Raw genomic sequence first — 14785 nt, 5'->3', positions numbered from 1 at the left:
TGTACAAACTGAAAATGGTAGGCTTCACAGATCATGTGAGCAGGGGACAGCAGGATGGTTGGATTTTATCTTGCCATTCTTTGTCACGGAAAACCTTGATTTTGACCAAAAACCTTTCATCAAAGGTCTACATTTCTCTCTTTACTTGGTGATAGGAAAAGTTTGTTTAATTTTCTAAAGATATTATTGATGCAGGATTTTTCTTGACCCCTTCGTCAGACTTGTGACGGGGGTGCCCCATTTATTTGGCTCTCCGTGCTCAACCCCTTGTGGGAGGGAGCACGTGAGCAAGTGAGTATGGGATCTGGCTGGCCATTTTGGGTGCTGGCAGAAGCAGGCTCCGTGTGGGCCCCTTGGCAGTGTCTAGGTGAGGGTGCCAGCGATCCCCAAAGCCCCAGAGGGCATGTTAGAATGTTCTGTTAGTCCCGCTGTCTGTGGACAGCAGCGTGTGATCACCTCAGTGGTACCCTTGCCTCATCATGTGGGGTGGCTGCCCTCTGCCAATGAGGGCAAAGGGCCAGTGTGACAGCCTTTTCTGGGTACCTGCACCCAGTGGGTCCTGAACTCTTGTCCGGCATACAAGAAGAATGAGGTTGCCCAGACACTTGAAGGATGTTGAAGGCAGAGAATTTTATTAAGTGATGGAAATGGCTCTCAGCAGACATGGGAGCTGGAGAAGGGACGGGATGGGCGGGTAATCTTACCCCAAAGTCTGCCTGTTTCTGGCCGGCTCTTCCCGGAAGTCAAGCCGTCTCTCCTCCGGAGTCCAGCCATCCCTCTGAAGTCAAGTCATAAGTCACCGCGCCCGGTGTGGTTTTAAATTTTCTTAAATCGTCCAAGTCAGTACTTATTATTTACTAATTATATCACAGCAATTGGCAGTTTTAATCCTATTTCCATTTCCTCATTAAATATTTGTAGTTTTGTGTACTGTTCGTTGTTATGTTCCTTTATATAGCAGGTTTTAAAAAATACTGACTTCCATAACAACAGGGCTGTATGTGTGTGCATGTCAGGGAAAAATGTTTTCAGAAAAAAAATGGTTTAGGTTTCAAAATCCCCAAGGGAATTGTTATAAAACAACAGTGAGGAGAAAAAATTCAACATGATTCAGACACCTTAACTAGATTCTTTTTTAATTTAAATTTTTCCTGTTAGGTCTGTTATTTTCTAAACAATATAACACTTTGTTCTTCATGTTTAGTTCAGGTTCAAAAGAGCAACCAAGTTTCTTTTTTTTAAACTTGTAGTTTAAGCTTTTTCTTCTTTCCCCATTCAAATACCAAATTAAATATAGCCTTTTAGTTGACTCGTGCTTATTTTCATCCAGAATTCAATTAAAATGCTTCCAGCTGAGCTAGAGCCATCCGATTCTTAAACCAGGTCCAGGAAAAGCAGTGGCAGTGAATATAGGAACAGCAAGTGAAAGAACATGTTCATTTCAGTCTTTGGGAGTTGTTTGGGTCAGCGTACCTCACATTAGCTATCTAATAGGGCTGTGTTTCAAGGGGAGCCACTCACATTAAGGGGCAATAGAGTACAGGAATCAACGGGCTCAGACTCTAGAGTGAGGCTGTCTGGGTGTGAATCTCAGTTTTTTACCTTTATTTTGCAGGAGAGGAAAGATTTCTTCTCTCACCCATCACTAGGTTCATGGCTGAGGCCCCTGTAACAAAAGTCAGATTAATAAGAGAAAAACATACAAATTTATTTAATACAAGCTTTACATGACACGGGAGCCTTCAGAAATAAAGATCCAAAGGAAGAGATAACTTGTGTATTTTTATAAGTAGGTTTGATAAAGGTTTTATAAGTAGGTTTGATTTTTATAAGTAAGTTTGACTGTCATGGAGAAGTATGGTTAGAGGACAAAGGGTGTGGTCTAATGGTAATAAACTGAGGGGAGGTTTAGCAAGGCCTGTTTGTTCCGATTCTTCTCTATGCCCTATGTCTTCACAGATAAGGATATTCCTTTCCTTTGCGTAAAGGGAGGGTACCTGTCGAATGAGGGTCTTATGACCTGCTTCAGGGGAGAAGAGCAGGAGGTCACAGGACGGCCTTCATAGGTTTTATCATCTGCTTCAGGGAAGAGGGGCTGTGGAAGGTGAGAGAGACTTTCCTGCTTCTGCTGTTTGCTCAAATGCCAAGGTGCCATATTTTGAGAAGTCCTGAACACCATCAACTTCGTGTGTGTCTTTAGGCAAATTACTTAAGCCATCTAAGCCTAAGGCTCAACTGTAAATGGGCATTAATCATAGGATCTATTGGCCGGGCGTAGTGGCTCACGCCTGTAATCCCAGCACTTTGAGAGGCCGAGGCGGGCGGATCACTAAGTCAGGAGATCGAGACCATCCTGGCTAACACGGTGAAACCCTGTCTCTACTAAAAATACAAAAAATTAGCCGGGTGTAGTGGCAGGCGCCTGTAGTCCCAGCTACTCAGGAGGCTGAGGCAGGAGAATGGCATGAACCCAGGAGGCAGAGCTTGCAGTGAGCCGAGATCACGCCACTGCACTCCAGCCTGGGCGACAAAGCAAGACTCTGTCTCAAAAAAAAAAAAAAAAAAAAAAAAAAAAAAAATCATAGGATCTATTTCCTGGGGTTGTGAGGATGCAATGAGATAATTCCTGGCACGTGTGTTTACTTAATAAATGTTGGCTGTTGTCATCTTTATTAGTGTTGTTGTCAATACCTACATATTTCTGGTTCACTTTGATCTTTTTTTGTTTTGTTTTGAGAAAGAGCTTTGCCTTGTTGCCCAGGCTGGAGTGCAATGATGCAATCTCCGCTCACTGCAACCTCTGCCTCCCAGGTTCAAGTGATTCTCTTGCCTCAGCCTCCCAAGTAGCTGGGATTACAGGCGACCGCCACCATGCCCGGCTAATTTTTGTATTTTTAGTAGAGATGGGGTTTCACCATGTTGGCCAGGCTAGTCTTGAGCTCCTGACCTCAGATGATCTGCCTGCCTTGGCCTCCCAAAGTGTTGGGATTACAGGTGTGAGCCACCACACCCGGCCAATCTTTTAATATATAATTATTGGCATTAGGTAACTTTGTTTTTAAAATCTCCTGTTATGATAATTGTGAGTTCATAAAAATTAAAGTTGACATGGTAAATACCATTGTAAGCAGAATCAAAAGACAAGTGACAAACTAGAGGAAATATATGTATTTGCAACTTGTTACATAGACAAAAAGGGTTCATTTCCCTAATATAAAAAGAACTACAACTCAATAAAAGGAGGGATGCTCATAAAGCCTTTTGTGGTGATTTATTTCCACTTAACTGTGCTACAGGTGTCTCTGATGGATATTCTCAGAGCCTGTCAGGAAAATCCTAGAATCGAGAAGGGCTTGGGACGTAGAGAGCTAGTGGGTGTGATACAGATGTGAGTGTGTAAACACACCTGAACTTGTTGTTTTCCCCATGAAGTAGCTCCCTCTCAAAAATGTTCTATTACTGTCAATGGCAGCCTCATATATGCCCATTGGACCCATCATCACTGATTTTTCCATCTCCTTCTCATCCAGAAAGTCACCAAGGCGTTTCTGTGTTTCTTCTGTAATTTTTATTTTAGGTTTGGGGGTACACGTGAACGTTTGTTACACAGGTAAACATGTGTCACAGGGGTTTGTTGTACAGATTATTACATCACTCAGGTATTAAGCTCAGTACCCAGTAGTTACCTTTTCTGCTCCTCTCCCTCCTCCCACCCTCCACCCTCAAGGAGGCCCCAGTGTCTGTTGTTTCCTTCTTTGTGTTCGTAAGTTCTCATCATTTAGCTCTGGTCTGTGTTTCATTCATAGTTTCATTCATGGCTTCATTCATTCATTCACATCTGCTCCAGTCTTTCCAAGCCCACTGCCTGTTTGTAGTTGAGACACTCAACATCACCCTCATGACTGAACTACTACCATGGTCTCCTTTTTTTTCTTTCTCTTGGTCCCTTCTCCAGTCAGCACAACACATCATACCCAGGTTAATCTCCCTAAAACATGGTTTTCATCTTGGGCCACCAACCTACCCTAAAGCCATCAGTGGTTCCCCACTGTGTAGGATGAAGTATAACTTGTGAACTTGAGCCTCAGGTCCCCTGGACACCCTTAATCTGATTCTCCTTCCTTCTGTCTTTCTCACTACTTCACTCTAGGAACCTTCCAAACATCTAAACTGTTTGCCTGGCCCAGCCCACCATGCCCATTTCTGCCTTCATGCTGCCCTCCCTCCTCTGTGTTACGCCCTATACCTGCCACAAGGCCCAGCTCAGGTCTGGTCTCCTCCAGATGGCTTTCCTAGGTCCGCAGCCCTCAGCATCCCTTGTTTCCTTACCTCCTGCTGCGTTTATTGATGGCCTGTACCTCTCATCTCACACGCTTAAGCTTTACTGCCTATATTATTTTAGGTAAGCTTTTTTCATTAAAGTAGAACATACATACAGAAAGCTACACAGATCACAGAGTAAAGGACTCAGTGACTTTTCATAAGATGGACACACCCAGGTCGTCAGCATTTCCCTCTTCTGATATGCACTCTCCCTAACGAGATGGTAAGCACTTGGGAGACAGAACTACTTTCATGTGCCTCTTTGCATGAAAATGCATAACATCAGGTGCTCAGCAATATTCCAGATCAGAAACTGAAGCTAAGAAAGAGATCCAGGTTTTCACAAATAAGAAACATGTAGAAATGTCCCCCGCCCCCTTGATTTGAAGTAATATTATTTGGCAAGTCCTGTTCAGAAATTCCTTGGTGGGAACCTATGCATTAGACCTTTAAATCCAGTCTACTGGATGTCATAGTTTTCTCTTTCCAGACTTGGGGATGTACATGGACATCTACAGCATTAGTTTTCATTGTCATTTTGTCCAGCAGATATTTATCGATCAGATGCAGTCTACTAGATAATGTTACAGTACAGTAGGATTCAGCTTCTTCCTCTGTAGGGCTTATATTTTAGTGAGTCATTAGAAATAATTGATAGAACTAAAAGACTTAAGAATAAAGATACGTTGGCGGGACACGGTGTCTCATGCCTATAATCCCAGCACTTTGGGCGGCCGAGGCAGAAGGATCACTTGAGCCTAGGAGTTCAAGATCAGCTTGGGCAACCTAGCAAGACCCTGTCTCTATTAAGAAAATAAATAAAAAGGAAAAAAACAAAGAATAAAGATATAACAAGCTGGGCATGGTGGCTCATGCCTGTAATCCCAGCACTTTGAGAGGCCAAGGCAGGCGGATCACCTGAGGTCAGGAGTTCAAGACCAGCCTGGCCAACATGGAGAAACCCCGTCTCTACTGAAAAATACAGAAATTATCTGGGTGTGGTGGTGTATGCCTGTAATCCCAGCTACTCAGGAGGCTGAGGGAGGAGAATAGCTTGAACCCGGGAGGCAGAGGTTGTGGTGAGCTGAGATCGCGCCACTGCACTCCAGCCTGGGTGACAGAGAGAGAGTCCGTCTAAAAAAAAAAAAAAAAAGATATAACATTAACTAAGCAGTAAGATAACTGAAAAATTGCTAGTAAATTATCTGTTACTAAATCATAAACACAGAGGACAAGAACAGAGGCAGGAAGGGTGACATGAAGATTGGCACTGGCACTAGGGACGTCTAGATGAGAAATCCGTTTGTTGTGATATTATCAAAAGGTATGAAAGAACATAGTGACTTACAAAGGTAAAATAAATACAAGGGTAATGATGGCAGAGAGATATTTGAAAACATCATAAGAAATACCATACGGAAATACCATATTGCTACGGAAATACTAATTTTCCATAGCACTTTACAGTTTACAAGGTATTTTTTATTTTTTTTAAACCCTGCTCAGTGAGCACACAAGGTACTTGTACTTGCCTTTTTTTTTTGGTTTATTTATTTGTTTGAGACAGAGTTTCTCTTGTTGCCCAGGCTGAAATGCAGTGGTGCAATCTCGGCTCACCACAACCTCCGCCTCCCAGGTTCAAGCGATTCTCCTCCCTCAGTCTCCCGGGTAGCTGCGATTACAGGCATGCGCTACCACGCCCGGCTAATTTTGTATTTTTAGTAGAGACGGGGTTTCTCCATGTAGGTCAGGCTGGTCTCGAACCCCCAACCTCAGGTGATCTGGCTGCCTCAGCCTCTCAAAGTGCTGGGATTACAGGCACGAGCCACTGCGCCTGGCCTTGTACTTGCTCTTATGAGGTCTTTGCCCATTATGATCTTTTGCCCCTGTTGTGGTTGGTACAGTGGGTGGTGTCTTCTGTCCACAGTCACACAGCTTACATGTCCGGGCATATGTTTAGAATCCAACATTCTTTCCACAGCCTGCTCTTGCCTTAGTGGATGTGAGAATTTATGTTTAGTTATCTCTCTCAATTTTTCTGTTACTGCATTGCAGTCACATCCCAGCTAACTTCATGATTGCTACATTTGCTGTTTCCTTAAACCTGGAGTAGGAGAATATCCCTGGCAGATTCATGCTGTCTATAGGCCATCTGCATAAGGTGAAGTGAAGTCATGGGTCGGTTACTTGCAGCTCCTCACTGTGGCCTCCCCACTACTTGAAAACATGGGCACAAAGAGAAGAAGGTAGAGAACTCACAGGCTGCCAATCCTTAAAAAGTAACTTGTTGAAAGTATTACGAGTTTCCTTTTAATTTTCTTTTGTTTTGTCTTTTATTGCCTCTTTGGTTATAGCTTTTCTGTACCTAGAAGGCTTCAGTTTGCAGAGCTATAAATCTGTCAGTCTTAGTGACGTGTCTTTCACTTCAAATTAATGTTCAGCAAAAGGATTAGCAGAAAACCATTTCAGGCTGAATTTCTTTGCATAAAAGGGTGGATATGGTTTAAGCAGGCTGCCAAAGCCAGGAAGAGAAGTTAATTGTGTAAATTAATGCAGGCAGGAGCCGATCACCTTTCTGAAACACAGGACAATGCAGCACACAACCTCTAAATAGATCTTTGGGGTCAAGTTGATGTCATGTTGAAGAATCAATATTTACTGGGCTTTATAAAGTTAGCCTTTAATGAACCCTCAGGCATTTTGCTAGGCCATTAATTGCAGGAAGAGGAAAAGCATTGGTGGCCAAGGTCCATGTGTGTGGAGGTTGTATAAAAATAAGTGAAAAGACAGTCACTTGTCCATGTGCAAAGGTCCCCTCAAGCATTGTTGGGGACATGTGTCACAAGCCTTTCTTGGGGCCAGGTATGGTGGCTAATGCCTGTAATCTCTGTGCTTTGGGAGGCTGAGATGGGAGGATTGCCCGAGTTTAGGAGTTGAGGCCATGATGGCACTACTGCAATCCAAGGCACTCCAGCCTGGGCAACAAAGCGAGAGACCCTATCTCTAAAAAACAACCAAGGCTTTCTTGGGATTGTACTGACATTTTAAGAAAGAGCAATTCTTGAGCCTGGGGGACAGAGCAAGACTCCGTCTCTCTCCTTCCTTCCTTCCTTCCTTCCTTCCTTCCTTCCTTCCTTCCTTCCTTCCTTCCTTCCTTCCTTCCTTCTTTCTTTCCTTCTTTCTTTCTTTCTTTCTTTCTTTCCCTCTCTGGCCCAGGCTACAATCTACTCGGCTTGCTGCTGCCCGCGCCACGGACTGCCTGGGACTACCGGCGCCCGCCACCGCTGCCTGCCTTTTCTCCTTTGGATGCAGGCACGCGTTCGCCATCTTGGCCACGCTGGTCGCCAGCTCCTGACGCCGAGTGCTCTGCCCGCCTCAGCCTCCCGAGGTACTGGGACTACAGACGGAGTCTCGCTCACCCAGTGCTCGGTGTTGCCCGGGCTGGAGTGCGGTGGCGTGGTCTGGCCTCGCGGCAGCCTCTACCCCCCGGCCGCCTGCCTTGGCCTGCCAGGGTGCTGGGATTGCAGCCCCTGCCCGGCCGCCGCCCCGTCTGGAAGGTGGGGAGCACCTCTGCCCGGCCGCCCCGTCTGGGAGGTGAGGAGCGCCTCTGCCCGGCCGCCCCGTCTGGGAAGTGAGGAGCGCCTCTGCCCGGCCGCCCCGTCTGGGAAGTGAGGAGCGCCTCTGCCCGGCCACTCACCGTCTGGGAAGTGAGGAGCGCCTCTGCCCGGCCACCCACCGTCTGGGAAGTGAGGAGCGCCTCTGCCCGGCCACCCACCGTCTGGGAAGTGAGGAGCGCCTCTGCCCGGCCACCCACCGTCTGGGAAGTGAGGAGCCCCTCTGCCCGGCCACCCACCGTCTGGGAAGTGAGGAGCGCCTCTGCCCGGCCACCCACCGTCTGGGAAGTGAGGAGCCCCTCTGCCCGGCCACCCACCGTCTGGGAAGTGAGGAGCGCCTCTGCCCGGCCACCCACCGTCTGGGAAGTGAGGAGCCCCTCTGCCCGGCCACCCACCGTCTGGGAAGTGAGGAGCGCCTCTGCCCGGCCACCCACCGTCTGGGAAGTGAGGAGCGCCTCTGCCCGGCCACCCACCGTCTGGAAAGTGAGGAGCGCCTCTGCCCGGCCACCCATCGTCTGGGAAGTGAGGAGCGCCTCTGCCCGGCCGCCCCGCCCGGGAAGAAGTGAGGAGCGCCTCTGCCCGGCCGCCCCGCCCGGGAAGAAGTGAGGAGCGCCTCTGCCCGGCCGCCCCGCCCGGGAAGAAGTGAGGAGCGCCTCTGCCCGGCCGCCCCGTCCGGGAAGAAGTGAGGAGCGCCTCTGCCCGGCCGCCCCGTCCGGGAAGAAGTGAGGAGCGCCTCTGCCCGGCCGCCCCGTCCGGGAAGAAGTGAGGAGCGCCTCTGCCCGGCCGTCCCCGTCCGGGAAGAAGTGAGGAGCGCCTCTGCCCGGCCACCCACCGTCTGGGAAGTGAGGAGCGCCTCTGACCGGCCGCCCCGTCTGGGAAGTGAGGAGCGCCTCTACCCGGCCGCCCCGTCTGGGAAGTGAGCAGTGCCTCTGCCCGGCCGCCCCGTCTGGGAAGTGAGGAGCGCCTCTGCCCGGCCACCCACCGTCTGGGAAGTGAGGAGCGCCTCTGCCCGGCCACCCACCGTCTGGGAAGTGAGGAGCGCCTCTGCCCGGCCACCCACCGTCTGGGAAGTGAGGAGCGCCTCTGCCCGGCCACCCACCGTCTGGGAAGTGAGGAGCCCCTCTGCCCGGCCACCCACCGTCTGGGAAGTGAGGAGCGCCTCTGCCCGGCCACCCACCGTCTGGGAAGTGAGGAGCCCCTCTGCCCGGCCACCCACCGTCTGGGAAGTGAGGAGCGCCTCTGCCCGGCCACCCACCGTCTGGGAAGTGAGGAGCGCCTCTGCCCGGCCACCTACCGTCTGGGAAGTGAGGAGCGCCTCTGCCCGGCCACCCATCGTCTGGGAAGTGAGGAGCGCCTCCGCCCGGCCGCCCCGTCCGGGAAGAAGTGAGGAGCGCCTCTGCCCGGCTGCCCCGCCCGGGAAGAAGTGAGGAGCGCCTCTGCCCGGCCGCCCCGCCCGGGAAGAAGTGAGGAGCGCCTCTGCCCGGCCGCCCCATCCGGGAAGAAGTGAGGAGCGCCTCTGCCCGGCCGCCCCCGTCCGGGAAGAAGTGAGGAGCGCCTCTGCCCGGCCGCCCCGTCCGGGAAGAAGTGAGGAGCGCCTCTGCCCGGCCGCCCCGTCTGGGAAGTGAGGAGCGCCTCTACCCGGCCGCCCCGTCTGGGAAGTGAGCAGTGCCTCTGCCCGGCCGCCCCGTCTGGGAAGTGAGGAGCGCCTCTGCCCGGCCACCCACCGTCTGGGAAGAGAGGAGCGCCTCTGCCCGGCCACCCACCGTCTGGGAAGTGAGGAGCGCCTCTGCCCGGCCACCCACCGTCTGGGAAGTGAGGAGCGCCTCTGCCCGGCCACCCACCGTCTGGGAAGTGAGGAGCGCCTCTGCCCGGCCACCCACCGTCTGGGAAGTGAGGAGCGCCTCTGCCCGGCCACCCACCGTCTGGGAAGTGAGGAGCCCCTCTGCCCGGCCACCCACCGTCTGGGAAGTGAGGAGCGCCTCTGCCCGGCCACCCACCGTCTGGGAAGTGAGGAGCCCCTCTGCCCGGCCACCCACCGTCTGGGAAGTGAGGAGCCCCTCTGCCCGGCCACCCACCGTCTGGGAAGTGAGGAGCGCCTCTGCCCGGCCACCCACCGTCTGGGAAGTGAGGAGCGCCTCTGCCCGGCCACCCACCGTCTGGGAAGTGAGGAGCACCTCTGCCCGGCCACCCATCGTCTGGGAAGTGAGGAGCGCCTCCGCCCGGCCGCCCCGTCCGGGAAGAAGTGAGGAGCGCCTCTGCCCGGCCGCCCCGCCCGGGAAGAAGTGAGGAGCGCCTCTGCCCGGCCGCCCCGCCCGGGAAGAAGTGAGGAGCGCCTCTGCCCGGCCGCCCCATCCGGGAAGAAGTGAGGAGCGCCTCTGCCCGGCCGCCCTGTCCGGGAAGAAGTGAGGAGCGCCTCTGCCCGGCCGCCCCCGTCCGGGAAGAAGTGAGGAGCGCCTCTGCCCGGCCGCCCCGTCCGGGAAGAAGTGAGGAGCGCCTCTGCCCGGGCGCCCCGTCCGGGAAGAAGTGAGGAGCGCCTCTGCCCGGCCGCCCCGTCCGGGAAGAAGTGAGGAGCGCCTCTGCCCGGCCGCCCCGTCCGGGAAGAAGTGAGGAGCGCCTCTGCCCGGTCACCCATCGTCTGGGAAGTGAGGAACGCCTCTGCCCGGCCACCCACCGTCTGGGAAGTGAGGAGCGCCTCTGCCCGGCCGCCCCGTCTGGGAAGTGAGGAGCGCCTCTGCCCGGCCGCCCCGTCTGGGAAGTGAGGAGCGCCCCTACCCGGCCGCCCCGTCTGGGAAGTGAGCAGCGCCTCTGCCCGGCCGCCCCGTCCGGGAAGAAGTGAGGAGCGCCTCTGCCCGGCCGCCCCGTCCGGGAAGAAGTGAGGAGCGCCTCTGCCCGGCCGCCCCGTCCGGGAAGAAGTGAGGAGCGCCTCTGCCCGGCCGCCCCGTCCGGGAAGAAGTGAGGAGCGCCTCTGCCCGGCCGCCCCGTCTGGGAAGTGAGCAGCGCCTCTGCCCGGCCGCCCCGTCCGGGAAGAAGTGAGGAGCGCCTCTGCCCGGCCGCCCCGTCCAGGAAGAAGTGAGGAGCGCCTCTGCCCGGCCGCCCCGTCCGGGAAGAAGTGAGGAGCGCCTCTGCCCGGCCGCCCCGTCCGGGAAGAAGTGAGGAGCGCCTCTGCCCGGCCGCCCCGTCCGGGAAGAAGTGAGGAGCGCCTCTGCCCGGCCGCCCCGTCCGGGAAGAAGTGAGGAGCGCCTCTGCCCGGCCGCCCCGTCCGGGAAGAAGTGAGGAGCGCCTCTGCCCGGCCGCCCCGTCTGGGAAGTGAGGAGCGCCTCTGCCCGGCCGCCCCGTCCGGGAAGAAGTGAGGAGCGCCTCTGCCCGGCTGCCCCGTCTGGGAAGTGAGGAGCGCCTCTGCCCGGCCGCCCCGTCCGGGAAGAAATGAGGAGCGCCTCTGCCCGGGCGCCCCATCCGGGAAGAAGTGAGGAGCGCCTCTGCACAGCCACCCATCGTCTGGGAAGTGAGGAGCGCCTCTGCCCGGCCACCCACCGTCTGGGAAGTGAGGAGCGCCTCTGCCCGGCCGCCCCGTCCGGGAAGAAGTGAGGAGCGCCTCTGCCCGGCCGCCCCGTCCGGGAAGAAGTGAGGAGCGCCTCTGCCCGGCCGCCCCGTCTGGGAGGTGAGGAGCGCCTCTGCCCGGCCACCCATCGTCTGGGAGGTGAGGAGCGCCTCTGCCAGGCCACCCATCGTCTGGGAGGTGAGGAGCGCCTCTGCCCGGCCACCCATCGTCTGGAAAGTGAGGAGCGCCTCTGCCCGGCTGCCCCATCTGGGAAGTGAGGAGTGCCTCTGCCCGGACACCCATCGTCTGGGAGATGAGGAGCGCCTCTGCCCGGCCACCCATCGTCTGGGAAGTGAGGAGCGCCTCTGCCCGGCCACCTATCGTCTGGGAAGAAGTGAGGAGCGTCTCTGCCTGGCCGCCCCGTCTGGGAAGTGAGGAGCCCCTCTGCCCGGCCGCCCCGTGTCTGGGTAGAAGTGAGGAGCTCCTCTGCCTGGCCGCTCCGTCTGGGAGGTCTACCACGGAGGCCAGAAGCAATGTGGGGGCTGGACGTGGTGGCTCACGCCTGTGGTCCCGGCACTCTAGGGGGCGAGGCGGGTTGATCACTTCGGACTAGGAGTTCGAGACCAGTCTGGCCAACTTGGCGAAACATGAAGAATACAACAGACAAACCAACCAACCAACTCAATGACAACAAAACAGGTCTACCCTGGAGTCATACTCTAATTTTTTCTATTTTCCTCCCTTTCTGATCCTTTATCCCACTTTCTTTTTCTTCCTCTTCCTTCTCCCTCTTCTTTGTCAAATAGAGGATTGAGTTATTATCACTGATCCATATAAAGTCCCTCTCTCATTTATTTTAACTCCCACCCCCATTTCTATTCCCCGACTTCCCATGTGCAACCTTCCTAATATGTTTGATACGCATCTTTTTGTTTGTATGTATTTTTAGAAAATGTTTATTGTTTTTGTATGCAAAAAAAATTAATAAAAAAAAAAAAAAAAAAAAAAAAAAAAAGAAAGAGCAATTCTTACATCCTAACAGAGGAAGGTACGCTCTTTACTCTTTGCCGCTTCTTATTCAGGCAGTATGGCTGCGTTTTCCTGGGATGAATTCTGATGTCATTTTGGGTCCTGCCTTATAAATGTGGTAATCACAAAGTCCAGTCCCTCTTGGAGTATGTATGGTTCATCCCTCACCCTGACACACTTGAAAGCTTTTATGAAGTACAGGATCATAGTAAAAAGTATTTATTTTAGGTCGCTGGCTTGAATCCAAGTCTAATAAAGGTATTTGATATGTAATCACTTGTACTTGTTCTGCTGGCAAGTAGAAGTGTCCCTTGGGTTGTTCTGTGTGTGTGTGCATGCTCTGTGTCCCTCAGTGGTTTGTCTGAATCACTTGTGAGTCAGGAGCCTTATCTTCTATTTATTTTAGTCAGCGCTCCTAACAAATGGCATTGATTAGACATCTGTTATGTCACATTTAACCCTGGTGCAACAAAGCAGAGATCCCTGCATGGTCAGTCACTGGAAGTCAGAAGCAGCCTGGTCAGACTCTGTGTCAGGGTGTGGCCACGGGGCGTTTGCTGTAAGTTCTTGGTCATATCTGGTCAGTAGATGAATTTCGGATTTGACTTTTCAGAACCTCTTTCTCTGGTGCATTTGTCGGGGAGACTTTAGAATTAATCAGAGAGAAGAGCTGGCTGTTCTTTTCTCACTTCCACCCCCATCCCTCCTCTCCTGGATCATTATTCAGAGTAAACACTGAAAAGAAAAAGCATGAGAGGTTTGTTGGGATTGTTGTGGTTTGGTCTTTTTATAAGAGAATCTGATGTTTAATATTTTCATCTATACTTTAAATATTCATTCTGGGTTTTTATTCTTCCTTTTCAGTTGTTTGAGAACTTCTACTTTGGCTCTCTAAAGCTGAATTCAATTCACATCTCTCAGAGGTTCACTGTAGACAGCTTTGGAAACTACGCTTCCTGTGGACAGATTGACTTCTCCTGAGGTGGATCTTGGAAAGCACTAGAAACTAAACATCTTCACCAGGTGCTGAAGAAAAGTGTCTTCGTTTTAATTGCCAAGCAGGGATGTGGACATTTGGATGGTGACTTTCCTGGGTGGTTCCCCATGGATTCACCATTGCCTCTAATGGTGTCTACAGCCATCAAACTACCAGCTGAGATGGTGGTGGGCATAAGGAGAATTTGTGCCTATAACCCTTAGTGTGTTCTGGTTTTTTTCTTTTAATTTTTAAATTGTCGTAAAATACTCATAAAACATACTGTCTTCACCATTTTTAAGTGCACAGTTCAGTAACGTTAACTGTTAATACATTCATAATGCTGTGTGGCCGTCACCGCCGTCCATCTCCATAGGCTTCTCAGCTTGTAAAACAGAAACTGTACCCATTAAACAGTAATTCCCACTCCTCCCAGCCCCCACAGCCACCATTCTGCTTTCTGTCTCTCTGGTTTTGACTATTCTCACTATCTCATATAAGTGGAATCATACAGTGACTTGTGTTTTGTGACTGGTTTATTTCACTTAGCATAATGTCCTCAAGGTTCATCCATGTTGTGTCAGGTGACAGGATTTCCTTCCTGTATTATACATATAATGGAATGTTCCGTTACATGTGTATACCACACTCTGTTCCTCCATCAGTGAACACTTGGCTTGCTTCCTCTTGACTATTGGGAGTAGTGCTAATACAGACACGGGTGTGCAAATATCTCTTTGAGACTCTGCCTTTAATTCCTTTATCACCCGGAGTTTTATCTTTAGCAAAGTAACTATTAAAGTTTCTTGCCTTTTACTTTGCTTGGTCTGTCATTTTCCTACCAAAGTTTGTCCTCTCAATATTTGTTGGATTCCTGTTCCTTCACCCCATCCCCACCCTCATCTTCCCATGCCCCTGATGGAGTTGCAGTGTTGTAGCCCTTTTTTGTTTACTTTTCAAGGCAGCAGCAAAAGAAACTGATGATATCAGCAGGACTGTGCAGAGTTCCCTGAAAGAATGTCAGCCACAGGAGGCCCTCACTCCTCCCTCACCACGGACCAGCAGAGGGAGGCGGGAATGCTGGGGAGCCCCAGCCTCCCACCCCTGCCTCCTCACATTCTTCCTCCCTCCATGTCCTCTCCTTCTTCTCCTTCCTTATTCTTCCCTTGATTCTTTCTCTCTTTATATTCTCTAAGTGTGCTTCTGAACTCTGTGTTAAGTTGCTACATTGTGAGGACTGTGTCTAACACTGAGATTTATTATTGGGACTGCACAAATCACTTGTGAATAAAATGTTTAATGGTG

The 14785-nt window shown here is 52.0% G+C and overlaps 1 protein-coding gene across 7 annotated transcripts in view; it reads left to right on the top strand.

Annotated features, from left to right (window-relative positions):
* ASCC1 (activating signal cointegrator 1 complex subunit 1) overlaps nucleotides 1-14785 on the top strand; it is a 131087-nt gene extending 116302 nt beyond the window's left edge. For 6 of the 7 annotated variants that reach the window (XM_063637210.1, XM_063637212.1, XM_063637213.1 and 3 more), the window contains one exon: nucleotides 13369-14785. In XM_063637210.1, the coding sequence (XP_063493280.1) occupies nucleotides 13369-13485 (117 nt within the window). In that variant the 3' untranslated portion in view covers nucleotides 13486-14785. Of the gene's footprint in view, nucleotides 1-1959; nucleotides 2093-13368 lie in introns of those variants that run through there. The other variant, XM_063637211.1, reaches the window with a different exon arrangement.

This window comes from Symphalangus syndactylus, chromosome 4 (assembly GCF_028878055.3).
Source record: "Symphalangus syndactylus isolate Jambi chromosome 4, NHGRI_mSymSyn1-v2.1_pri, whole genome shotgun sequence".
Lineage (NCBI taxonomy): Eukaryota > Metazoa > Chordata > Mammalia > Primates > Hylobatidae > Symphalangus > Symphalangus syndactylus.
The sequence above is the reverse complement of the archived record's forward strand: the minus strand, read 5'-3'. Positions and strand labels throughout refer to the sequence as shown.